This window comes from Bicyclus anynana, chromosome 8 (assembly GCF_947172395.1).
Source record: "Bicyclus anynana chromosome 8, ilBicAnyn1.1, whole genome shotgun sequence".
NCBI lineage: Eukaryota > Metazoa > Arthropoda > Insecta > Lepidoptera > Nymphalidae > Bicyclus > Bicyclus anynana.
In genome coordinates, this window is record NC_069090.1 from 10,663,800 (window position 1) to 10,691,101 (window position 27,302).

Sequence of the window (27,302 nt, forward strand, 5' to 3'; positions counted from 1 at the left end):
ATATGGCACAACGAATCTATTGTGAAAACACAGTCATAAGTGACCATTGAAACTCACTAATACTAAAAAGATAGCCCGTTACTTTTTTTTGTTACACTTTTTTTCTATTTATTTTGGAAGTGACGTAGTTTCCTTTATGGAACCTCAGCGGCGTCACTGGGGGTTTTGGACCAGCGCAAAAGCATCGCTTATCGGGACGTATTCCACGTGGGCTTGATTTGTATAGTTATTAGGATAAGTTACTCGTAACTTAAGTGGTTTATTGTATTTAGTATATTATCCGACTTTCCCGCGAAGATGATCGATATAAACAAAAGCAGTGAGCGCGCGTCCGGTGTTGTCGCCAGTGCGTCTCCCCGCGAAGGCGCGTTGCGACTCGCGGTCGTTTTATAATTTGTTTTTTACGAAAATTGACGCGTTTGTGATTTTTTTTTATTATTGAGAAAGAATACAATAAGGAACTTAAGCTAGTTTAATTAAATTAATCTTGTAATTATTTTTAATTTATAATTTGGTTTAGTTGTTGCTGTTTATAAAAGTTGCGTAAGTATTTTATGTTTTATACAAGATTATTCTTAATTATTTTTAATATTTTTTTTAGTGTACTTAATTTTAATTAGGAATTTATTATGTATGTAATTTTGTTTTTATTTAAGGACAAGTTAGCCCTTGACTATGATTGTGTTATGTGATGAAACAATGATAATGAACTATTTAAGACCATTAAAAAAAAGTGTCAACTAGCCAATTTTGACGGTTTCTACACGGTATCGTATTGACAATTTCCCGGTAGATGCCTACCACCAGATTAAACTTAAGCCAACTAAAAAAATATAGAATCCTTAACTGACCCAAGCCGGGAATCAAACCGAGACCTCTGTTGAGAACCACAGCACTATCAACTGTGTCAGAGAGTTCATCAAATTATACCGGTTCAAGATAATAAGAACTTTTTCTGCGCTCAAACCAGTCGTATTTATTTGTTACGGTACAAATCATACTTTTTTCTGGTAAATTAAGATAATATCAAGAAAAAATCTTATTATAAACGCAAGCTTACAGAAAAATCCTATTACATTGTAAAGGATTACATATAAACGATAAAAACAAATTGCTGTAAAGAAGTGGTAGTTTTAAACATTTAAATCTATACTAATATATAAAGCTGAAGAGTTTGTTTGTTTGATTGAACGAGCTAATCTCAGGAAATACTGGTCCGATTCGAAAAATTCTTTCAGTGTTAGGTAGCCCATTTATCGAAGAAGGCTATAGGCTATATATTATCCCCGTATTTCTATGGGAACGGGAACCACGCGTGTAAAACCGCGTGGCGTCAGCTAGTTCTAAATAAATGGTTATAATAAAAAAATGCGTCATGGGAGTTTGGGTACATTTATAGCCCCGATAGCAATTTTACGGTCTCCGTGGCGCAGGGGTATGCGCGGTGGATTTACAAGACGGAGGTCCTGGGTTGATACCCGGCTGGGTCGATTTTCTTAATTGGTCCAGGTCTGGCTGGTGGGAGGCTTCGGCCGTGGCTAGTTACCACCACCGACAAAGACGTGCCGCCAAGCGATTTAGCGTTCCGGTATGATGTCGTGTAGAAACCGAAAGCAGTGTGGATTTGATCCTACTCCTAACAGCTTAGGCAGATTCCATCTTAGATTGTATCCTCACTTACCATCAGGTGAGATTATAGTCAAGGGTTAACTTGTAAAGTATAAAAAAAATAATTATACTTTATGTTATACTTACTATACTTTTATCTTTTTGACTTTGATTTTGAATTTGTTTTTTTTGTAGAGTGCGGTGAAATTTCAAAATGATAAGAGCGGCAGACGTAAGTAAAAGTTTTATTAAATCCAGTAAACTTCATTAGGAAAACAAAAACGTTTCTATATTTGTATCTATAGTCGTTGCTAAGCAACGGAAAAGGCCCGTATCCAGTGGCGTGCATAAGGTTTTTACCCAGGGTATGCACTATCAGAGAAATTGGAAAATTTCTTCAAAAATTAGAAAATTTGTCTTCTTTTCTGTCCAACTATTTATTCTGAGGTGCAACATAGATTTGTATTAAGTTCATAGGGTAGACAGTGCCTTTTTGCATATTTATAGTGCGTGCCACTGCCCATATCCCCACGAGAACGGGAACTATGTAAGTGAAGCGTCTGCTATTAATCCAAAATTCCAAAATTCCAAATCCCTTGATATGTTTAAAAAATCCGTTAAGACATATTATCTTAGTCACTAGTTACATATTTTATTTTATTAGAATATTTATCATACGACATAATGATATATTATATATATTAGTTTATTTTATGATATTTATAATTATTATATAATTTGTGTATTATGGTTTATGTATTAGTGTGTAGTTATTTGTATGTATGTATATGTACAATATTATTACGTACACACCACCTACAGTTGTCCTAATAAGTTCTTAAGCCTAAGGTTGCCTGGAAGAGATCGCTACTAAGCGATAAGGCCGCCTTTTGTATTCTACTTTTTCTTGTGTTTCTGTTTTGCTTGTTTTCTTTTATTTTTGTGGTGTACAAATAAAGAGTATTAAATAAAAATAAAATAAATATTAAGTATACTTACTGTAATAAATACATAAATTAAATTATAGTTGATTAATACATTTATTTTAAATTATCATAATTATTTTTTAAACAGTCGAAAAAAATATATATTTTTTTTTATATTCTACAAATAAATGTTAATTTTAAAGAGAACAAAAGGCGAAAAAAATAAATGGTCCATTTATATTTATTGCTTAATTAATTGACTATTAAATTAATTTCTAAGATTTATATATAATGGATTTTTAATTAGTAATCACATTTGTGTAGAAAAAGAATCTGGTAAAGTTAGAAGCTATGAGTAGATATATTTTTTGGTTGTATTATCATTACGATACGGTTACTTACGATTGTATTAATTCCTTTATCCAAAGGTTGTCTGGCAGATATTGCTATAAGCAATAAGACCGCCTTTGCACATACTTGTTTTCTATGTTTTCTCTGTTGCTGTTTTTGTTTTGTGCTATAAAGTATAAATAAATACGATAACATGTTCGCTTAGATCTTTTAGACTATTCAACGGATTTTAATGCAGTTTTCAGCAATAGATAGAGTGATTCAAGAGAACAGTTTATATATAAGCGAAATTTGACCGATTATGTTCGTAGTCAGGTAACTGTTTTATTATAAATACAAATGTTGTTATTTAATCCAGCCTTTACAGTAGTATCGCTGTAAAAATGGAGTAACTTCTCCCAACATTTCCCTTCACTACTCTGCTCCTATTGATCGTAGCGTGGTGAAAAGTATACTATAACCTGCCCAGGTGTATAAAGAATAATTGTACTAAGTTTCGTTAAAATCCGTCGAGTAGTTTTTGTTTCTATACAACATACAGACAGACAGACAAAAATTTTACTGATTGCTTTTTTGGTATCAGTATCGATCACTAATCGTAATCACCCCCTGATAGTTATTTTGGAAATATATTTCATTGACCTCTCTACAGATATATTATAAGTATATAGATTTAAATTTTTGAGTGTATTCTAAAACACCAATGTAATATTTTTTATGACGTTTGATCTTCACATCATCATTATCAACATTCGGCTCACTGCTGAGCTCGAGTTTCCTTTTAGAATGAGAGGGGTAAGGCTATCAGTCCACCACGCTGGCCCAATGTGGATTGGCAGACTTCACACACGCATAGAATTAAGAAAATTCTCTGGTATGCAGGTTTCCTCACGATGTTTTCCTTCACCGTTTGTGACACGTGATATTTAATTTCTTAAAATGCACACAACTTCACAAAAGATTTAGATATTGTCGTAATAATAATAAGCATATTCTATTAGTTCCTAAATAAGTCTCCTTGAATATAATGGTTTTGCAGATATACATACGAGTATTGATAGAGCTTTTATATATGTACCTACCTACCACATATATCATGGGTTTTTTGTATTTCTTTTTATCTACTTCTAACAAATGATGATTATAACCTCCCAATGGGTAATTAGGCGTGCATCTGTTGTTAGGAACTTGTTTTATGAGTCGTGAAGGCAGTAATGTTAGTAGGTAGGTAGGTAGTACAAATACTAAGTAAGCATGAGTTTTAAAATACACCGATTTATTTGTATTCCACGACTGCTTGTCGAGTGAAAATGACGACACTATCAAGCAGGTAGGTACGTCATGTTCAGTGTTAATAACGAAAACACCTTAGTCACCCAGAGTTTGGGTTCTCGAAGGCCTTTAGGCGATACACCTTGTCCGGCTAAAGCACAACGAAACTTGCTTCCTCGTTGCGCTTGTACCCCTATTTGAAGGAAAATCCTTCCTCCTCTTAGCCTGTTTCTGTCCTGTTGTCAAGTACGATGACATATATATATATATATACATACACATACATACATATATCAACGACCTGTTTTGGGACGGTATCCAATCCGTCGCCGATAGTGCTTGCGCCTGATGCAGATTCGGCCACTTTTTATTTATTACTGACAGACGCCCAGGGTTTCACCAGCGTAGTTCCCGTTCCCGTATTAATACGAGGATAAAATGTAGCCTGTAGCATCAGGGGATAATGTAGCTTCCCAACTCCCAACAGTGAAATAATTTTTCAAATCAGTCCAGTAGTTTCGGAGCCTATTCAATGCAAACAAAAAAACAAATAATCAAATCTTTTCTCTGTTTCTTATTAATATAGATTTGTTTTTTTTTAATTGAAGGAGTTCAGGAGTTAGATGACACCCGTCTTTCACGATGTGATGGCAAAATATACCAATGTCCTATTTTTTACTCAGACCTAGTACCCGGGTTTACCGCGCGGTTAATGGCGTTAGAAAAAACCACGTTTTTAGGATATGTAAACATTTTAATAATTTGTACATAAGTAGGTACATGTAGGTAGCATACCGGATTTAAATTGTCGACAAGGTAGTTATTTGCCGATTCAGAAAAACTAGAATCTATACCGATTACGCGAATAATGTAGCTTTTCCGATTCTTAAGGGTCGAGCAAGTTAGTCCGCGGAGTAGGGATATATTCTTCGTCTAACTTATCGCTGGCCTATTCACTAATTTGGTCTTTATTAACAACCTGTTAAATTAACCAAAGTTGTCAAAGCAACTGAAAAATTACTTCTACCTACTGTATGATATCCACGAAGGGTTGTCAGTAGGCACCGGATGACATTTGTTACATAGAATCTTAATATCGTATTTATGTCAACTAACATACATCAAAGTTAGTGAATTAGCCTGATGCTGGCCTATTCACAATTTTGATCTTTATTATCATCTATTAAATCTCTATTAAAATAAACATCAAATCAATTAACAAAATGTCATTTATATCCACCAGTCAGCACCGGATGATATTTTTAAATAAAATCTCAATCTACTCTGATATTGTAAAGCTGAAGAGTTTGTTTGTTTGGATGAACGCGCTAATCTTAGGATACTGGTCCGATTTAAAAAATTCTTTCAGTGTTAGATAGATGGTCCATTTATTGAGGAAAGCTATAGGCTATATATTATCCCTGTAGTCTTAAAGGAACGGGAACCACGCCGATGAAACCGCGGGGTGTCAGCTAGTTTATTATACTTATGTCAACGATCATACCTCAAAGAAAGTGAATAAGCCTGCTGAGTATTTGCAAACAGTTCATAACTATTAGATAAGGTACTACGAATATAATTGTAGGTAACTAGGTACACAGTTGAGTTTTCTTAAAAAAGTTTTTTACAGTTTTTTTCCTCTAGATACACCCCGTGCCTCGGAGAGTTGAACTTTCGGTCCCGCGTCATAATCATTAAGATCTGATAGTGGTCGTTAATGAATTTAACATCAATTATCAGCCTCAGCCCACCAACCCGCATTTGAGGAAGGCCTGGTCCTATAGTGACCCGTTACAATAGGCTAATAATTATGACATTAGGTACTAGATAATGATTTTCTCCATGGAGAGCGTTGCCTTTCTCTTTTTTCCAAGGATTCACAATAATTATTGTCCTAGGTAGGTTTAACAAACAGAAAAATACGACAAGAAAACTCGATCGTGTAACCTAGCTATTTAAGGCTTTGTGTAATAGAGCAATTGCTTGTACCTTATCTAGCTGTATCTATATATATTCTACCTAGATCTATACTGGATCTACTAAACCAATTTTGAATATTCCTTTACTACTAGAAAGCTCCGTTATTTGTATGTGTCATAGGCTATATCCCCCTATACCCCATAATTCTCAAGGGAACGGGAACTGCGCTGGTGAAATTGCGGGGCGTCGTCGTTTAGTGTAGTGGTGATTTAAGCATTATTATTTACTAGCTAACGCCGCGCAGTTTCACTCGCGTGATTCCTGTTCCCGTAGTAATACGGGGATAATATATAGCCTATAACCTTTCTCGATAAATGGGCTATCTAACACTGTAAGATTTTTTCAAATCGGACCAGTAGTTCCTGAGATTAGCACGTTCAATCAAAAAACTCTTCAGCTTTATAATTTTAGTATAGAGTATAGATTGTATTTAAGGGAATATCGGAAAACCGTTCTTATCTGTACAATTTTATGGTACATAGTACATTGAAACGGCAGAAATCGCATAACAAAAGTTCCTTACAAAGTACCAGGATAACATAGTTTTAGAAAGTTTAATTAGCGCTCATTACAATGAAATTTTTATTTCATCTCACTTGGTCGGAAAAGTTACTTTTGCTCAGCCATATCAGACGTTAAAAGTAACTTTTACATTTTATAATAGGTAACGAGAATAAAATGGATATATAATTGATTTTTTAAATCAACCTGAAAATTTACGCTTCGTGATTCAATCTTAAATACCTTCGCTTGCTCGGCACTCAATAAGCGCGCTAGCCGTAAAAATCAATTTTGCTGCCTAGCATAACAAAATAACCATTGTTTATGGGTTATAATCATCGATATGTTTTATACAAGCTATTAAAAATGCGCTATCAACTGCCTCGTTGTAGTTAAAACATGTGGCATCGGATCACGAGGTCGTGGGTTCGATAAATGGTCAAATATTATCACCTTAAACCCGCCAAGCCGCATCAGAGCAGCGTAGTGTGGCTAATCTCCATATCATCTCTCCTATAATGAGACCAGGCTATTAATAACTATAGGCTGATAATGATGTAGTGTGGCTAATCTCCATATCATCTCTCCTGTAATGAGACCAGGCTATTAATATAGGCTGGTAATGATGAATGAAGTCCCTAGAGCTAAATCTAGAGGCCGCCCCAAAAAGCGCTGCCCCTTTATACAAGTAGCGCGTCGAATCTCTTTCTACGTACGCAAACGCTTCAAAAACTAGATAAATTTATGGAAATGACAGATCTTGATCTTGATCTCGTGATCGATAACAAATGTCACTCCCATACATTTTTCTAGTTTTCGAAGCGTTCGCGATCGTTAAAAGAGAATCGACGTGTCACTTGGCTACAGGGGGCTTGACATTATAAACGTAGACTTGAGAGCCAACAAACAGAGGCGTCTCTAGCTCACGTAGCGCAAGGGTGCAATCAACATTCTAGCGCCTCTAGTACCGTACTGAGCACTGTTAAATATATAAGTTAGAATATGTACAGCACTTCAAGTTACCACAAACTAACTATGTAGCTAACAAATAACCTGTAATTAGTTATCTATTTGACTCTATTTGCTAGACACGTTTATTTAAGAGCTCTAGATGCTATGCAATATGTATAAGATAGTGATACGCGCTCCTGATATCGCGGCGCCCGGGTGCAAAACACCCCATGCACTATAGGTAAACGTAAACGTCTCTGCCAACAAACTTAAGAAGTCGGATGCCCAAGATCGGGCAAAGTAGGCAAGATTTTGTCGGAAAGCGGACCCCACGTAGTGGGTCTACGCTAAGAGGAAGAAGAATGATGAATAAATGATGGTAAAAAAATATACTTGGTCTAAATTTGTTGAAAGTTGTTAGTTTGTGCGCTGCCTTAAAAATTAGTTAATAAGTGGATAATTGTTGGAGTTTGAAACAATAACAAGTTACTTAGTTCGGTATGCGAATTGCGAAGTGAGGAAATAAACTGCCCTTTTTGTAATTGTTCGTAGATTAGTAGATAATAGTTTTTATTGTCTCTGCTCTTTGCTACTTATGATAATCAATACAATAGAAACTATGTAACGAAGTTACCTTACAATTAAATAATAATATCAGTCTTAGTGAAGACGATAAGTACTTAGATCATCTTCTAGGGGTTTTTGTTATCTGTGTAGGTAAATGTTTTTTAACCGATTTCCAAAAAGGATTAGGTTCTATATTCGTCTATTATGTTTTTCTTATCTTGTAGTCACGTATGGCCTTTATAATATGACATAAATTATTCTGATAACCACGGAATCGATGAAAAAGTCGTTTAAATCTAAATGATAACCGTGGTAAGTATATCTACCTATACGTAACTTAATTAAGGTAGCTGCCAACACCTGCATGGTCCAGCCTAATAAAGTCTGTTATGTGTTAGGTATATACATATATTTTTTATTTAAATTCAACTTTGCATTTTTTGTTGTACGGCATATTTTAAAGATAAACAAAACATTAATGATTATATTCACAAAAAAGTGTTTTTCATAGTAGAATTACCCGAAAACGGTAAAAATTAAACAAAAAAGTTTTCGAAGCGGTAGCGTTTGTAGAAAGAGAAACAATATTAACATGGCTAGGGGCCGTATTATGGCATTTTTTTCTTAATAATAATATAACACAACATTGGCGGGGCGGCGGCAGACATGCGGGAGCGTCAAAAGTTTCTAAAATACAGTTGTCTCGGGGCCCAATATGAATTCGTCCCGTTTGGCGTCGAGACACTAGGCCCGTGGGGCAGGAGCGCTCAGACTCTCCACGAGGAGATCAGCAAACGCCTCAGAGAGGCAACAGGCGACCCTCGGGCGGGCAGCTTTCTCGCGCAAAGAATTTCAATCGTAATTCAACGCGGGAATGCTGCCTGCGTTATGGGCACCCTACCAAGGGCGGCGAATTTTGATAAGTATTTTTAGTTATTAGTTTTAATTTTAATTTATTTAAATTTTGTAGACATGTAGTTATAATAATATTTCCTTATATTTTATTTTTATAATAAGTTTAGCCTATTTAAGTATTATCTTCATTAATAAAATAAATACACAACATTTGTAACAGATAACGGAGGTAAAATACTCTTTTTTAAAATTCAGCCATAATGATTCGACAAATCCTTCTTTACAGGCATGCGGCTGCCCTATCCGGGAGATAGGGCCATCGATGGTCGGCTCCTGCTCCAGCCAGTTTATCATATTCATGAGCCTCTTGGAATCCTTCATCAATGGAAGATGCGACCTCGCCGACCCTTGCAACCGAGTCATGGATAGACAAGTACCAGACGACAGTTACGACTTTGTGGTTGTCGGGGGCGGCACTGGCGGCGCTGTCGTCGCGGCTAGGCTTTCAGAAAATCCGCAATGGAAGGTATGGAAGAAACGATACAAAAACAACCCGACTGGTGCGAGTCGGTCTCGCTCGAAGGGTTCCGTACCATCTATACTAATATTATAAAGAGGTTAACTTTGTAGTATTATAGGGGGTAATCTCTGGATTTACTGAATCGATTTTAAAAATTCTTCTGCAACTAGAAAGCAACGTGACTTGCGAATGTCAAAGGCTGTATTTTATTCCCGTATTCTCATGTTAACGGGAACTATGGGGTTGAAACAGCGGAGCGCTAGCAATTTTTAATTATCTATAAAAATTACAAAAACTAGTGTTTGCTGTATGGGAGCCCCTTAAATATATGATTTATTGTTTTTTAGTATTCGTTGTAATGTGAAAATTTCAACTTTCTAACTTTTTTTTTATAGAATATTTTCCATTTATTTTATTATATGACCGTTTTCCCATTCCTCTCCAACTAGTCGGCAAAGACGAAAAAAAGAAGTGCTAGGAGTGGGTACGACAATAGGCCAACGGGGCGGGGATCGAACCACCACCCCTCGGTGATGAGTCCGACCGCTCCTACCGTTGAGCTATTGAGGCTTATTAATTAACTAACTAACATTAACTATCAATAACTGATGGAGAGCGTGGTGCCCGATGGAGACACAGACAAATGGAGAGCGGAATCTAAATAATAGGATCCCGTTTTACTTTTTGGGAATGGAACCCTAAAAACAACAAAAAAATCCGCAAGGGTCCAAGAGCGATTTGATATTAAGGCCGTCCTTTAGATACCCAAAGGCTTAAGTAGTCGTTGTATGGGAAAATAGACCCTTTTTAAAACAACAATACAATAGTAAAATAATCAACAATATGACCTTAACCATGGCTAATTTAATCGGCTAATCAAGCACGTCGATTGTAGCCGTGTTTCCGCATGTATTTGTCACGTCAATGTCTGTACAACCTGAATGGAAGATAGCTTATTGTTTCTAAGGTTGTCAATAAAGGTATCTTTTTATTTTTACGCGAAATGACCCAGGGAGTAGCTGATTAGTGATAAATAAGAAAAAAGTTACTTAATTCGATTAAGAACAAGATGTTTTAAAAGATTTACATTTGACCGTCATTTACTTCACTGAAGACCACTTTTGACTAGACTTTTTTTAAATCTCTAAAGGGGGACTGCACCTCCCTGACGCATATTTTTTGTGAAATATACTCGTATTAGGTAGGGATAGACCCCAGCAAGTAAGTTATAAATGAAAGTTATCTGCTCAGGTACAAATTATAAACAAAAATTAACAATAAAGATGTCAAATAATTGAAAATAGCTTAAGCGATTGTAATGGCATCAACGTGTTGCTATGGTTACTGTGGGTACATCGCTAACCCTGGAAAATGTATTACTGCACATAGTTCAACTTATAGGCCGTTACCTATTTATTATATAGGTAGGCCTATAAGTTATATCTATATAATATAATAGAACATTCCTTAAAAATATTTCTGTCGATTAGTTTTTTATTTCTAAATAAAATTTTACTATACCAGGTCCTACTGATAGAAGCTGGAGGTGATGAACCGATAGCTTCCTCGGTGCCTTCATTTGTGACGTCATACTGGGGGCAAAATGAGACCGACTGGGACTACCGCACTGTGCCTCAGGAGAAAGCCTGCCTCGACAGCGGTGGCGTGTGTTCTTGGCCTCGAGGAAAGATGCTTGGTAAGTTCCTCGTTCATCATCATCATATCAGCCGATGGAAGTACGCTGCTGGACATAGGCCTCTTGTATACTCTCTGCAAATAAGCTTAATGACGTCCGTCTTAAGCCTAGTGGGTAGCCGACCAACACTGCGTTTTCCGGTGCTGAGTCACCATTCCAGCATCTAGGGATCATAACATCCATTGGCTCTTCAATCGTGTGCCCTGCCTAATATTTTTCTGATTGTGTAAGTGCCGTTGGCTCCTTAATGGGAGCCAACGGCACTTACGCGGCGGCGTCACCGGCGTCACCGGGGGGTTTGAGCGAGTGTAGAAGAATCGCCTGATGGGGCCCGAAGGCAAAAACAGAGTAGAGTAGTAGGGCGGGACGAATCGCTAAGGGCGTCTCCTCTGAGACTCGGACCTCGGCTTGGAGGGCCGTTCCGAGTGTTTTGGCCTGAGTGTATCAGTCCGAACCCCCCCGAGATCGTGAGTTGAAAAGCCCACGTCTGGGTGACGTCAGATATCGTGCCCTGCCTAAGCTACTTTTGCTTCACGACTCGCTGAGGTATGTCGATGACTGCTTCTTCTGCGGATCTAATTTCTGATTCGATCACACAGAGAAACTCCAAGTATCTATAGCTCGCTCTATCGTTCGCTGAGTGAGTGAGTTTGAGTGGGCAACGCCTGTAATTCTTCTAATGCTTTGCAGGTGGATGTTCGGTTATTAATGGCATGATGTACATGCGAGGTAATCCTGCCGACTATGACGGTTGGGCGGTGAACGGCGCGCGCGGGTGGTCCTGGTTCGAAGTGTTGCCATACTTTTTGAAAAGTGAAGACAATAAGGAGATCGGTAATGGAGTGTCTGGACAGTATCATAATGTTGGAGGACCTTTACCTGTGCAACGGGTAAGATCTTGTTTATAGTAGACTAGCTGACGCCCCGTGGTTTTACCTGCGTAGTTTCCGTTCCCATAAGAATACGGAGATAAAATATAACCAACGACACTCTCAAAATAAAAGTGTAGCGGTAAAAGAATTTTCAAAATCGGTTCAGTAGATCCAGAGATTACCCCCACAATACCACAAACTTTACCTCTTTATAATATTAGTAGGTAGGTATACAGATATACTTTAAGTAGTTTTTGACCGAAGATGCCTGTAAGGGTTATTAAACCGGATACCTTTTGGTAGATAAAGTCAAGCGAACCCGTTTAATATGACATTGCAATTTCATTTTATTTAATAAAAAGAACGAAACCCTATGTACCTATAGCTTGGCAACTTCGTTCGTAACACCTCCGATAGTCCGCGCGGGCCGGGGAGCGTGTAGCGATGAATTAAAAACCTACGACTGATGCACCTCACTTCCCCGCACGATTTCATACCCGCGCAGTATTTCCCCCCGTCGCCAGCATATCATGGAAATGTCATCAACGAGCTTGCCAAACTATATAGCATTACCCTGGTGAGGCGATAATATGCTCTGGTGGCATAACAAGATGGAATTATTCTTAAGATAATATTTTCTATCTGTGACTGATAAGCTACTTACAACACATAATTTGATTTCGTCAAAATATTGAGTAAAAAAGCGAATAAAATTAAAAAGGTTAGGTAGGTATTTTGTGTGACACTTTCTTTATACAACTGAAATCTGGTCAGACCAGACTTTCTGCATTGAATTTAGTCATCGTGAAAGCGATACTAATTTAAACCATACATACACCCACACATTGTAAGCTTATAAACTTACTTCATCTGTTTTTAGCATATCGGAACCAATCCTAAAAACAAAAGGTCCGAAAAAACTAAACCTCCAAAAATGAAATTTGACAGGGAGGTAGTACGTTAGGAGACGTCCGCTAAGAATATATTTTGCGACAAGGGCCGAATTAAGTCGTCTAATAGCGGACGAAGTCGCTACTAAATATTATAAACGCGAATTTGAGTTTGTTACGCCACTAAACCGTTTTTAAAAATTCCTTCACTGATGGAAGGCTACATTATTAGCGAGTGACATGTGCAATATTCATCCCCGTGTTTCCATGGCAACGGAACTACGCGGGTAAAACCGCCAGACGTCCACTTCTATTTGATATTTAATTTTTATTGGGTGAGAGTATCGCCATGGAGGTTTGGTATTGGTATATAGATATGAAGAAGACGATTGTATTGCTATGTATATTTATTCTTTCACTGATTATAATAATTGTAAATGGATATAAAATAAAAGGTTAACAAATAGATGAAGCGGTGTGGAATGGAGAAGTGGTTAAGATCTAATGGATGGGCGAAACAATATATCCACGCATGCGCGGTCGAGGGAATTCTAAATATGAAATGAATCTGGAATGTGAATGTAGATGGCCTAACCTAAAGTGGGCGAACGAAAGAGTTCGTTCGCCACACCACCGCCCTACGGAGAAAAAAAAAATAATAAAAATAAAAGAAATAGTAAATGCACTAGAAGAGCAGGACTCGTCCAGCCACGGCTTTAAAGGCTTGGAGTCGACGAGCAGCGTAGAGCGCGCCGGGCGGCGTGATGAGCGCACCGGGCGGCATGATGTCAGCGTGGCGGCGCGGAGAGTGCCCCGGGCAGCGATGTGCGCGAGCCAGGCGGCGCACCCTGCGCGCAGGGCCATGACATCAGATGTACAGTTGGGCGTCGCGCGTGAGCAAGCGACGCGGAGACAGCGCGCTTGGCAGCGGTATGCGCGAGCCAGTGGCGCGGATAGTGCGCAGTGCGCCAAGACACCAGTGCTGCAGTGCCGCGCATAATGAGCAGACGGCAAGGGGGCAGCAGGCGCGGCGGCGCGTGGTCGGCGCCGAAACGCGCCGTGTGCCAAAAAAAAAATCAGCACTGGGGCGCTGCACAAGTTGAGTAGAGGCGGCGAGGCACGCCGGGCGCCATGTCACCAGCGCTGGGTTGCCGCGCAACAAGGGCAAACGGCGAGTGAGGGCGGCGCAGCGACGCGTGGACGGCGTCGAAGTGCACCGGATCCTGAATCAGCGCTGGGGCGCAACATTTATGGACGATTTTTCTTGATTGAATTTGAACATTTCTTGTGTTTTCAGCATTACTGTTTCACTGTATTGAAGTCTTGAATATATTTTTTCTGACACAAACGGTTGCTATGTTACGATTTTTCTTTTGTTGCGTTGCGTGTTCCATTTTCGGTGGTCACCAATATCGCCATGGAGGTTTGGTATTGGTATATAGATATGAAGAAGACGATTGTATTGCTATGTATATTTATTCTTTCACTGATTATAATAATTGTAAATGGATATAAAATAAAAGGTTAACAAATAGATGAAGCGGTGTGGAATGGAGAAGTGGTTAAGATCTAATGGATGGGCGAAACAATATATCCACGCATGCGCGGTCGAGGGAATTCTAAATATGAAATGAATCTGGAATGTGAATGTAGATGGCCTAACCTAAAGTGGGCGAACGAAAGAGTTCGTTCGCCACAAGAGTTAGATAAATCTCTAATCCTTTATGTGACTTAGAAAAGAAAGTACAAAATGTTCATAATAATAATTACCTATATGTTGCAGTTTCGTTACGCGCCAAGATTAGCTCACGATGTGGTTTCTGCTGGCATAGAGATGGGCTACCCACCTACGAGTGACCTGAATGGAGAGACGGGCACCGGCTTCACCATCGCGCAGACTTACAATGAGTAAGTTTATATAAAAATTCAAATTGCGACTTGTCATCATCACTGTAATCATAATAAATATTGCCGTTAATATGTCTGCCGCTTTAGCCATGATTGATTCTCTTTCTACAATCGATAGCGCTACAAAATTACAAAAGGTATGGGAATGATATTCTTATCGATAATTTGATCACGATTGAATTTAATTTCGAGGCGTTTGTAGAAAGAGAATCGATAATATGGCTAGAGCGGCAACAATATTTATCTATGGCGGAGAGTCGGTCGCCAAACAACTTAGCTTACAGTTCGATTATAGATATCAATTTTCGTTAAACATCATTATGCTTATAAATATATTAAACATTGCAGTGGTGGTTCGAGATACAGCACAGCCCGAGCATATCTCCGACCAGCGTCCAAGCGCGAAAATTTGCATATTCTACTGAATGCAGTCGGTTCCAGAGTTATAGTAGACCCAGTTACCAAGAAGGTTACAGGCGTAGAGTACATTAAGAATGGTGAAAAGAAGATCGTTGGAGTTAATAAAGAGGTAAATATCAATATTATATAATTAGTTAGTCCAGATAGTAAAAATATTTTTATACGAAAACGGCGAAGCCAAAGGGGTTAAGATTTTAGCAGTATATGCATGTTTCTAGATATAAATGTACGAGTATGTTCCTCAGAAGCGTCTAAAGTTTCGAAGCTAAAGTTCATTCGATTTTAATGACTATGTCGCAGAAAACATGAGCCACATTTTTACCAACACTAAAAATACCTAGAAGCGGATTTTACCTCACACCTTACCCGATTTTAACTAATTTTATAGATTATTTTTTTTAGTGCAGCTTTTTTCATTTTTTTGATGAGTTATACTTAGATTTTTTGTTTCGTCGTTGTTGTTATTACATCAATATCTCACGGTCGGATTACATAAGATATATAAACTTTTTATAACTGAATTTGAAGATTTACATTATTCAGTATTTATTTAGCATTTTTTCTTACAGGCAGTTCTATCTGGAGGAACACTGAACTCTCCACAAATTCTCCTTCTCTCTGGAATTGGACCCAAGGAAACGTTAGACAAACTCAATATTCCTGTTGTCAAGGAGTTACCAGGGGTTGGACAAAATCTCCACAACCATGTAGGTGTGAACTTAGAGTTCACACTGACAAAAGAACCTGACGTGCCTGAACTGTCGTGGGAGAGTGCTATGGAGTACATGTTGAAGAGGCAGGGTCCTTTATCTGCTACTGGAATGTCACAGGTATGTAACAGCATGGATAGATAAAAGTGTCAATATTTTGAATGGTCCACAGGGCCAGGAATTTGGAGCATAGACTTTGGCGCTTCGAATGCCTATTGCCAGGCTTGGGGTATATATAGATGCCCGAAAAACATCCTCCACGGTCCCGATGACAATACGACAGCGCTGGGAAGCGTTGTCGGTCTTTATGTCATCTATACTAATATTATAAAGCTGAAGAGTTTGTTTGTTTGATTGAACGCGCTAATTTTAGGAACTACTGGTCCGATTTGAAAAAACTTTCAGTGTTAGATAGCTCATTTATCGAGGAAGGCTATAGGCTATATAGTATCCCCGTATTCCAACGGGAACGGGAACCACGCTTGTGAAACCGCGCGGCATCAGCTAGTATTATGATAAACCTGATCACACAAACACAAGCTACACAGCGTTTTTGTCGGCAAAGACGAAGAGGTCCCCGATTTTTTAACGTCCTGACGTGAGCTCTATCCACGGTCACAGGAGCGTCAAGACTGATACATTGAGGCCAAAACACCTGGAAGTTCTCGAACTGCCATTTAAGGCGAGGTCCGAGTGTCAGAGAAGACGCCCTTAGAGAGTCGTTCCGTCCATCTTTTCTGCTTCTGCCTTCGGGCCCCATCAGGCAATGTTTCTGCGCTCGTCTAAAACTGCCGCTTTTGTTCCATTAAGGAGCCTACGGCATTTACGCAATCATCTATACTAATATAATAAAGCTGAAAAGTTTGTTTGTTTGTTTGATTGAACGCGCTAATCTCAGGTACTACTGGTCCGATTTGAAAAATTCTTTCACTGTTAGATAGCCCATTTATCGAAGGCTATTATAACCATATTCCTACGGGAACCACGCGGGTGAAACCGCGCGGCGTCAGCTAGTACGATAATATTTATTTTTTGAGGGTAGGTAAGTTTGAAACTGCTGCTGAAAAGTTGTTATTGATAATGACCGGGACTGAAAGTATGACGTGTTCTCTGAAACATTGGAATTAAAGTAACTTAGTACATAAATAGTATTTGTAATTATATTAATAGGGATTGTCGTGTCGTGTCCAAGCAACATAAAGATTTAATAATAAATACTTAATTAATTATAATTAATTACATAACGCTTTATAACGGCTGTAATGACTTTATATTTTAAATCTTAGTGTTTTTACATTCGCGACAATGATCTTAAAAGTTTGTAGCAATGATTCATCTCATTTGTTTGAAGACACCCTTTATATACCTACAATATTAGATATTATAATTATTTAATATTGAAGTAAATGATCTAGGTACAAAATTACAGGATATTACTGCAATTTCCAAAAATAATACATAAATAACATATTTTATCCACCTACATAGATATCTAGTTCTAACTAGATTTAGATTAGTGAGTTTGTAATCAATAAACAAAGTCTGAATAAATCAATGGTGTACTAATAACACAACAATGCAGCTATCAGGGAAAATCAACTCGCGCTTGGCCGCCGGCGGGGGAAGGCACCCGGACGTTCAGTATTTCTTCAATGGATACGGCAGCTCGTGTGGAGACGGCTCCCTTGGCGACGCTGATGCTATTGTAGATGAGAATAACAAACGAACTATTACGTGAGTTAGATTAACATATCATTTTCACCGTAGGCAAATAGAAAAGCCGATAAACGTTGGGGTCCCACGGTTCTAGAATGGCGACCCCGCATCGAAAAGTGCAGTGTTGGTCGACCCCCCACTAGATGGACCGAGGACATCAAGCGGGTTCCAGGGACCCGCTGGATGCTGGCGGCTCGAGACCGTGATGTTTGGTCTATACAAGAGGCCTATGTCCAGCACGTCGTCGTGGACGTCCATCGGCTGATAATAATTTTCACATAGTCCTAGTAAGATGCGAATGGAGGAGATTGATATATTTTGCCGACCCCATTTAAGTGGAATAAGGTGATATGATAGTCTTAATGTAAGAGAGCAGTTTATCTGGAGAAGTATTATCGGCATACTAAAAACATGCTTAATACTTGGACGGTTGAGGGTCCTTGGACCCTTGAAACTAGCTATCTTCCTAAGCCACTACATGAACACAGTCCAAATTAGTCCATTGGCAACCGTACTTATGCCTATATGGGGTATTCTGGCAGAATCTTGATCCATAATATTTCTGGCAGGATCTTGAACCATATTATTGTCTACCTATTGTTTTTTGAAAAGAGAGAAAAGAGAATACGGTGCGTATTGTGAGGAGGTTCCTCACTCTGGAGCTCTGACCGGCGGTTTTTTGGGCACTCAAATGTCCCGCACCGGGGCGTTAATTTTTTTAAGAACTTCCGCTACGTAGATTTTAATTTTTTTAAAGAATATTTGCTTTTAAATATGACCAATACTCCCGTTAGCCTCGAACTAGTCGGAAAAGACTGTGTAAGGAGTGGGTACGACAATAGGCCAGCGGGTGCGGATTGAACTACGACCTCGACCACGACCACAACGGTGATGATCCCGGCCTCTTTAGCGCTCCGTTATTGAGGCTTCTTCTTACCTTCTTCTTATGTACAAGTTGGGAATTCTAATGTTTAGCACGTGGACTTGGCAACTGATATTTTTCCAGCATATCCGCAATAGCTCTGCAGCCCCGCAGTCGCGGCTACCTCACGCTGGAGTCTACGGACCCTCTGCAGCCGCCAGTGATGCAGCCCAACTACTTCCTGGACGAACACGAGCTGGACGTGCTGGTAGATGCCTCGAGAATCGCTTACAGACTTGCTAACACTACGGTATGTTTAGCTATATCATCTAAATTGTGATAGGTACCTACGTAAAACCATTTCAAGGAGGTGAAAAAAATAGGAATATGTTGATTTCTCTGGTGGGTCTAAGCTCCATATCCTACATATACTAAGGAGGAAGGCCTGATCTGGCCGTTAAAATAGACTGATAATAATGGATGATTCTAATGCGGTCCACGTGCGTTGGCTAAAATTTCACCAATATTTAGGTGACGAATCGAATGGTGATCAAGTCGTTTTATTTTTCTTGAATGGAATAAAACATAAAATGAACTAATTTCAAAGATCAGATCAGATCTCATTTTGGTAAGATCAAGAGAAAAAACGCAACTAATGTAATTCTTTTACAAATGGAAAGCTACAACCATCTGCGAATGTATATTTTATCCCCATATTTACACATGGAAACTTCACAGGTCTTAGTCCTGATACAGACATGATTATCGTTGCAGATTTTACGCGAGAAGTATGGCATGCAACCGACAGAGGGATACGGCGCTGAGTGTCCAGGCGGCGGGGCCAACCCCACTGACGAGTTCTTCAGGTGTTTGGCCCAACTGCACACAGCGCCAGAGAACCACCAGGTCGGGACCTGCAAGATGGGAGCTGCGGACGATCCTATGGCTGTCGTCGACCCGCAACTTAGGGTATATGGTATTAACGGTGAGTTTGACCAGTATTAGAGCACGACTTTTCAATCAAAAGCGAAATGCTTGTGTAGTATGGTTGTAAAAAAAGTAGTTAACTTTTTTTACAATCCGTTTATTTTGAATATACTATTATAGGAAATAACTTACTGTCTCAAAAGGAAATGGCAATGGGCAGGTCACCTAGCCAGATGTACGGACAAAAGATGGACCGAAAGAGTGCTGAAATGGGGTGGTCCAATAGGCACAAGGGCGAGAGGCCGCCCAGCTGCTAGATGGGCAGATGAAATAGAGACGCAAGCAGGAGTCAAATGGCAAGATGTAGCTAAAGATAGGGAAAGGTGGAAATCATTGGAGGAGGCTTTTACCCTCAGGGGGTCCATATAAAACTTTAATTAAAAAGAAACGAAAAATCTTGTAAATATTAAATTTAGATTAACAACTTTATTTTTCTTCATGTTATTTAAGATTGTGTATTAGTTTTAGGTTTATATGGAATTAAATAAAGCTTTATTATTATCCAAATGAATTAAACTCTCACGCCCAGTACAAAATAAATATATATAAAAGCCAAAGGGAAAATAAATAAACTTACTTAAATACACAAAACAAATAAACTTAAATATATATTACATAAATACATATATGCACCGGGCGGAGGATTCACCCCGGCAGGGAGACCAAACGGCCGGGGGTCAGGGCGACAGGTGGAGAAACCGGCGGACTATCCTAGCCGAGTCCAGCAAGACCGCTTTTTGCATCTTGCCTGCGAGCGAACTGCCACGGAACCCCAGCCGCCTCAGATGGTGAGCGAGGCTGACTGGGATCAAACCGTTGGCAGATATAACGATGGGGATGATTTCAGTGGACTCCACATGCCACATGGCGGTAACCTCGTGAGCCAGATCTAGATATTTACGTTTTTTCTCTGTCTCAGCTCTCACAAGGTTCTCGTCATATGGAATTGTGATGTCCACTAAAAACACCCTCGACTGTGCCCGATCCAACACCACGATGTCAGGCTTATTCGCAAGAATAGTCCTGTCCGTGATAATGGACCGGTCCCAATAGAGCCGGACTCCGTCGCGTTCAAGCACTGGCACCGGTGTGTACTTGTAATAAGGCAACCTCTGGTCCAGGAGACCGTACGTCAGAGCAAGCTCTTGGTGAAGGATTTTGGCTGCTTGGTTGTGTCTGTGCAGATACTCAGTGTTGGCAAGAGCTGAACAACCCGAAAGGACATGTCTGAGTGACTCGCCGGGATGGCGACAGGCTCGACAGATGTCATGAGTGCCATCCTTCAGAATGTACTTTCGGTAGTTCCGCGTCTTTACCACCTGATCTTGTATCGCAAAAACAAACCCTTCGGTTTCCCCAAAGAGGTCACCGAAGCGCAGCCACTGCACAGACGCTTTTTTACTGACATGGGGCTCATGAAGAGCCTTAAAAAAGCGTCCGTGCAGCTCCTTCCCCTTCCATACGGTCTCCCGGTCAGAGATGCTCTGTACCACTGGTTTTTGCCATTCGCTGTTGGCCAAGGATAGCGGGGTGAGTCCTTTATCACATGCTATGACTTCTGTATGCATCGGGGCCTCCCTTTTCGTCTCGAAGTAGGTCCTGAGGCTGCATATCTCCCGATTGTGCATGGTCTTGGCGCTAAGTAGGCCTCGACCACCACACTTTCGGGGGACATACAATCTCATGACAGACGATTTTGGGTGATGCATACGATAGAGAGTCATAGTCGTGCGGACCCTTCTATCCAGGACGTCTAATTCGGTCTGAGTCCATCTGAGCACGCCAAATGTGTACATGAGAACAGGCATGACCCAGCCGTTATAAGCTCGAATCTTATTGGCGCCCGACAAATAACTTTTACAGATCTTTGTCAGACGTCGATAAAAACCCTCGCAAACTGACTGTTTCATGTCCGCCTCTTGCACCCCTATAGATTGTGACATGCCCAGATACCGGTAAGATTCAGTTTCAGAAAGGGTCTTGATGTTAAGCAGGTCAGGATTGATCCCGACCGTGTGAGTGACCTGACCCCTCTCCACATGCAAGACCGCACACTTGTCTAGTCCCAGCTCCATTCTGATGGAATTACTGAATCCCGTGGTGAGATTCAGTAATTCCTGCAGTCGGGTAGCATTGGGCGCTAGCAGTTTGAGGTCGTCCATGTAGAGAAGGTGAGGCACTTTTGTCCCTCCTCTCCGAAACTGAAAGCCTGTCCCCGAACCCTCTAGTAATGTACTGAGAGGATTCAAGGCCAAGCAAAACCATAGTGGACTCAGACAGTCACCCTGGAAGATACCCCGGCGTATCCTAATCCGGTCATCGGCAGCCGCCAACCGCTCGCCATGGAGACAAAGGATCGTGCTCCATTGCCCCATACATGACCGGAGGAAGTCTTGAACTGTACAATCGATTTTGTACAGCTCAAGGACCCTCAAGAGCCACGAATGAGGCACCGAGTCGAATGCCTTTTTATAGTCAATCCAGGCTGCGGCAAAATTCCGGCGGTTGCGCTTGACCAATTGGCCCGCGACAGAGTCGATGAGAAGGAGCTCCTTGGTACCACGACTACCACCCCGACATCCGTTCTGAGCCCCAGACATGATGTTATTATCGTCTACATGACGAGTTATCTTAGAGCTCAGAACGGATGTCAGTGTCTTATAGATGGTAGTAAGACACGTGATGGGGCGGTATTTTGAGGGATCTACGGTGTCGGTGGTCTTTGGAGCTAAATGAGTGATCCCGGTGGTGAAAAGGTTCGGGAGTGTCCCTTGCTCGAGAGCCTCTTGGAATTGGCGAGCCAAGGTGACATGGCAAGTCGAGAACGCCTTCAGCCAGTAGTGATGCAGTCCGTCGGGCCCCGGACTTTTCCAGTTCGCGGCCCGCCTTACTGCACCAACTACATCCTCCGTAGAGATGGCGACTGGGTTCATCGGCCTGATTGCGGCACATGTCTCCTCTATCGCCGAAATCCAAGGACCCTCATCGTGCTCTACCTCTCTTGATCATATGTTTCGCCAAAAAGCGATAAGGTCAGCCGGATTCGGCTGTGGAGAGGTAGAACAGACTGCAGGACACTCCAATCTGTTGTAGAACCTTTTCTGATCACTCGAGAAAAGACGATTTTGCTGAAATCGCTCAACTCTTTCCGAGTATCGTCGTATGCGGTTCCCCCATGCAGCGATTTTCTGCTTCAGGTCGTCGATGCGCTCCGTCAGTTTTAGAGTTATGTCCGGCTGATCCAGCCTAACCCCGAGCCCGTTAAAGGCTATTCTGACGGAGCGCACAATCCTTGGCCTTCTATTGCCCAACCTGAAGCATAGCAGTCTGCCAATGAGGCCTCTGGCAAGGGTGATACGGCGTTCTATCCTCCTCTTCCAGGCTGGTTCTGCTCTGATGTTATTAACAGAACGCCCCGGGCGTCCAGGTTCCTTGGTTTTGATACCAATGAAACGGTGGACGGTTAGGGCTGCCCCGAAAAGGATAGAAGCCGTATCATCCAGACCAGTGCTGCCCGCCAGATGTTGGGGCAGCATTTTGTTGACAGCCTCAATGACATCCCGCGTCGCTATATTTAGCGCAATACGGGAGAGCCGCGGACGATTCTCTAGAGGAGCATTACGGATTTCAGCAATCGTCTCTTCTAGGATCCTTCTCATCCGCTCTAAATCAAGGGAGACGGTTCCCTCAGTGTCCTCCTCCTCTGCATGCAAATCTTGGGACATAGGTTCAGTCTCTTCGCGGACAGGCGCCGCCGGTGAGACGATTTGCTCTGCAGAAGAGGTTGGCACTTCGGGAACAGCCTCACGTCGTAATCGTTCGAGCTCGGTCGCGTTGAAGATGTTAGAACGCTGAATAAACCGAGCTCGATCTGCTAGGTTCTGTTCGGTGACAGTTAAGTGCGGCTCAAGCAGCAAGAACTCGCGGTACATTGCTGCTCGGTAGCCAGTCCGTCCGGTTTCTCCCCCTGTAGCCCTGTAGTACGCGCGCATGACATTTTTGTTCATGTCGCATGTCCATTTCATGCGCCGTACGCCACCAGCGGCGGGCTCTGAAGATTGGGCCCTAATGGATCCTGTCAGAGCCAAGCCCTCTGGTGGAGATGATGGATGTGCCGACCGGTCAGGTGGTAGTGCTGGTCGACGACTTTGGCTGGCGGCTCGCATGCTGCCACGTCCAGCGCCAGCCCCAGACGCGCCCTGGCGACCCCCAGGTAGCGGCCCTATACGCGCATCATTATTATCCATCATCATATTTAGGGGGAGGGGTGAGTGGTGATTACATCACTCGGGGTCCACTCATGTCCCCGAGGAGGCTAGTATTTTACGAGCCAGCTAGCTCTGCGGAGAACCAGAAGATGTTAGTTGGTTCTCCGATGTCCCTTAGTCGCCTCTTACGACACCCTCGGGATAGGTAGGGGTGGCAACATTCTGCTCTGCCGGTGCCACACGGCATTTATTATTATTATTATTATTATTATTATTATTATAGGAAATAGTAGTCTGAGACGGATATGACGTCGAACGATCTCGTGTTGGCTCGTGCAACCGCTTTGTGGCGCGACTTATTTCAGTAAAGAGTAGGGGGTTTGAGAGGGGTAACGATCGACTTGCGATATAAGGCGCTCGTCGTACGGTCAGTTCCAGTATACTCGAAGAAGTGGCGTTCGAGTCGTTCACATGGACGAATCGAACGCCACTTCATTTTGTGTAATTCTTTATGGGATTCTACTTGGGAAAGGCGGGGAGAGTGCCTTGAGTGGAAATGAAGAGTGTTAGTTAACTGTCGGATCCCTTAACCCTACATACACCGATCACAAGTGCGTGACTCCACTCAAGGGTCTTATTTTGGTTACAGTTTGATTTGTTAATTAGGTTGTTCTGACAAATATTGTGAATGTATGTTGAACCTTTGTTCAACATCGATTTTCTTATGTTTGTAATCCAATTTTGAGTCTGCTAAAACTATAATATATTAACTGGCTAAACTTTAAAACACAATGGAGCTATAGTAAATATTTGGGGTTTAATTTTTGAGGTTGGAATTGATTGAAATGGACGACAAACCGAAGGTTATCAGACCTACCAATGTTTTGCTTTGATAAAAAGTAATAGTCAATGATAGTTTCCTCCATTCACATTGCTGATAATAAAATACCACCTACTGTACACAACGCCAACACGCCAGATATCGTCGGTCTACTTACTGGGGGGTCGACCACTACTCTTTCCGGTGCGGAGTCGCCAAACCAGTAACTTGGAATATACGTAATATTATTAATATTGTCTCCAGGCTTGCGGGTGGCTGATGCATCAATAATGCCCACCGTAGTGTCAGGTAACACAGCAGCGCCTGTGGTGATGATCGCCGAGCGCGCTGCAGAGTTCGTCATCATCAAGTATCAAGAACTGCTGAGAACACAGTTCGGTGAAGACACAGTTCCTGACGGCATATTCTCTGGATCTAATGAAGGGTTGGTTTACACGAATACTTACTCTTGACTTGCAAGAACTAGTAGTTAAGATGTTGGTTCACCGAGGCAAATATAGAAGATTTGTAACCATTATTTATCATCATCATTACCAGCCGATGGACGTTCACTGCTAGACATAGGCAAACAATTTAATTGCAATCATTGGAGCACCGAAAAGTTGCCTGTCTGTCGGTGTTCTATAGGATTTATTTCGGAGAGTGCGCTCAGGAACTTTTCGATCTAGTTCCCTCTTCACCTTTTTACCATAGAACTGCCAGGCATCGCAGAGGTCTGCATCCATACGTAGTTGACGTCCCCTGGACGCGTACGAAGTGTTTCGGTTCTTCGTTCCTGATCCGCACTGCGGAATTATGGAATGCCCTTCCAGCTTCCGTTTTCCCTACCACCTATAACATGGGTATATTCATGTCAAGAGTGAATAGGCATCTTCTAGGCAAGCGCGTTCCACCATAGGCTGCATCTTCGCTTACTATCAAGCATGATTGCTGCCAAGCGCTAGCCTATATAATGTAAAAAAAAATAGGCCTCTTGCATGGACTCCTGCCTGCAACTCACTTCATGTCCATTATCATTAAGTCAACCCATATTTCTATTCACGTTACGGAATAGGTTGCAAGATAGGAGTTTACTTCTATTCGTCGTCTACATAGTAACCGAAAAAAAATAAGCAAAGATCTTGATAATATTTGGCAACAAGATATGTATCAGATGGGTATAAAAACTCATGAACTCATCAAAGTGTAACATAACGGTGTATCTAAAAAACTGCCTTCCATTACAACTTGAACTATAAAAATTAAGTGTTTCATATATGCATCCAGAGATAAAGAAAGACCGCTTGGTTACATAATTAATGGAACTTTCATGTTTATTATTTATTTTTAAACATAAAAATATCAGACTTATTATATCTATACTAATATTATAAAGCTGAAGAGTTTGTTTGTTTGATTGTTTGATTGAACGCGCTAATCTCAGGAACTACTGGTCCGATTAGAAAAATTCTTTCAGTTAGATAGCCCATTTATCGAGGAAGGCTATAGGCTATATACTATCCCCGTATTCCTACGGGAACGGGAACCACGCGAGTGAAACCGCGCGGCGTCAGCTAGTTATGTATAAAACAAAGTCGCTTTCTCTGTCCCTATATCCCTATGTATGCTTAAATCTTTAAAACTACGCAACAGATTTTGATGCAGTTTTTTTAATAGAGTGATTGAAGGAGAAGGTTTATATGTATAACTAGCGACCCGCCCCGGCTTCGCAGGGGTGCAATGCTGATACTAAATACACTACAGAACAACTATGAACGTTGTATATAAAAAAACGCTTCGCACGGGTATCACACTAATATTATAAAGGCGAAAGTTTGTGTGTATGTTTGTTCCTCCTTTACGCTGCGGCTACTGAAGCGATTTGGCTGAAATTTGGAATGGAAATAGATTTGGAAATACTTTGGATTCATCCCGGAAAAATCCATGGATCCCGTGCTTTTTTAATAAAATAGTAATATTAACAAATTCAAAATCATTTTCAGGTGGAACAGCAATGAATCAGGTAATAAACCCATTTGGGTAGACAATTGGAAACCCTGGGACAAGCATTGGGATAATCCAGAATGGAAATACGACCATCCCTACCAGCATAGGAAGAACAATGTGAACCAACCAGCATATAACTCGAGATAAAGTAGTCTTAATTATTTATGTCATTATTAAAATAGTTATTATTTAATTATTTTGTGAGTTCTTATCTTCATTTTGCGTTGTTGTTATATACAATGATATTAAATACTGTTAGATGTGTAACTCCGTTCAGTGGCTAGGGCACGCAGAGAGAATGTCAAATACAAGAGAGCCTAACGTGATGACAAAATAAAGACCACAGGAAAAAAGATTCAAAGTAAGACCTAAAAAAAGATGGCTAGATTGTGTTAAAGAGGACTTGCAAAAAATGGCAAAATTAGCTGCGTGGGAAAAAAATACAAAGAATAGAAATGAATGAAGAAAATTGGTAGAGGAGGCCACAAAGGGTTGAGTAAAGTAAGATGTGTTACTAACGCATGAAAAATGAGGCGCGAAATTTATACACAATTCAATGTTAGTTTTGGTCAACAACGAACGTTATTTACACAAATAATACTTAAATATCGTCTACAATGTCGAGTTGTGTATTCAGAAACTATATAATATATACATAAACATATAATGGAATTA

The 27,302-nt window shown here is 40.7% G+C and overlaps 1 protein-coding gene across 1 annotated transcript; it reads left to right on the forward strand.

The window, feature by feature from the left end:
- The first annotated feature begins 350 nt into the window (after positions 1 to 350).
- Positions 351 to 26,823, forward strand: LOC112055214 (glucose dehydrogenase [FAD, quinone]). The gene is made up of 13 exons (XM_052882968.1): positions 351 to 543; positions 1,804 to 1,840; positions 9,298 to 9,537; positions 11,056 to 11,227; positions 11,918 to 12,117; positions 14,773 to 14,897; positions 15,246 to 15,426; positions 15,887 to 16,147; positions 17,610 to 17,761; positions 18,750 to 18,915; positions 19,380 to 19,590; positions 24,885 to 25,065; positions 26,624 to 26,823. Exons 2-13 carry the CDS (start codon positions 1,823 to 1,825, stop codon positions 26,772 to 26,774), a joined length of 2,058 nt encoding a protein of 685 aa, XP_052738928.1. The 5' UTR covers positions 351 to 543; positions 1,804 to 1,822; the 3' UTR covers positions 26,775 to 26,823.
- Positions 26,824 to 27,302: the final 479 nt, after the last annotated feature.

What these genes read in the sequence shown, in the direction of transcription:
- LOC112055214 (XM_052882968.1), top strand. An exon ending in TAGGGTATATGGTATTAACG is followed by an intron (nt 19,591 to 24,884) that starts GTGAGTTTGACC and finishes TATTGTCTCCAG; the next exon opens with GCTTGCGGGTGGCTGATGCA. An exon ending in TTCTCTGGATCTAATGAAGG is followed by an intron (nt 25,066 to 26,623) that starts GTTGGTTTACAC and finishes AATCATTTTCAG; the next exon opens with GTGGAACAGCAATGAATCAG.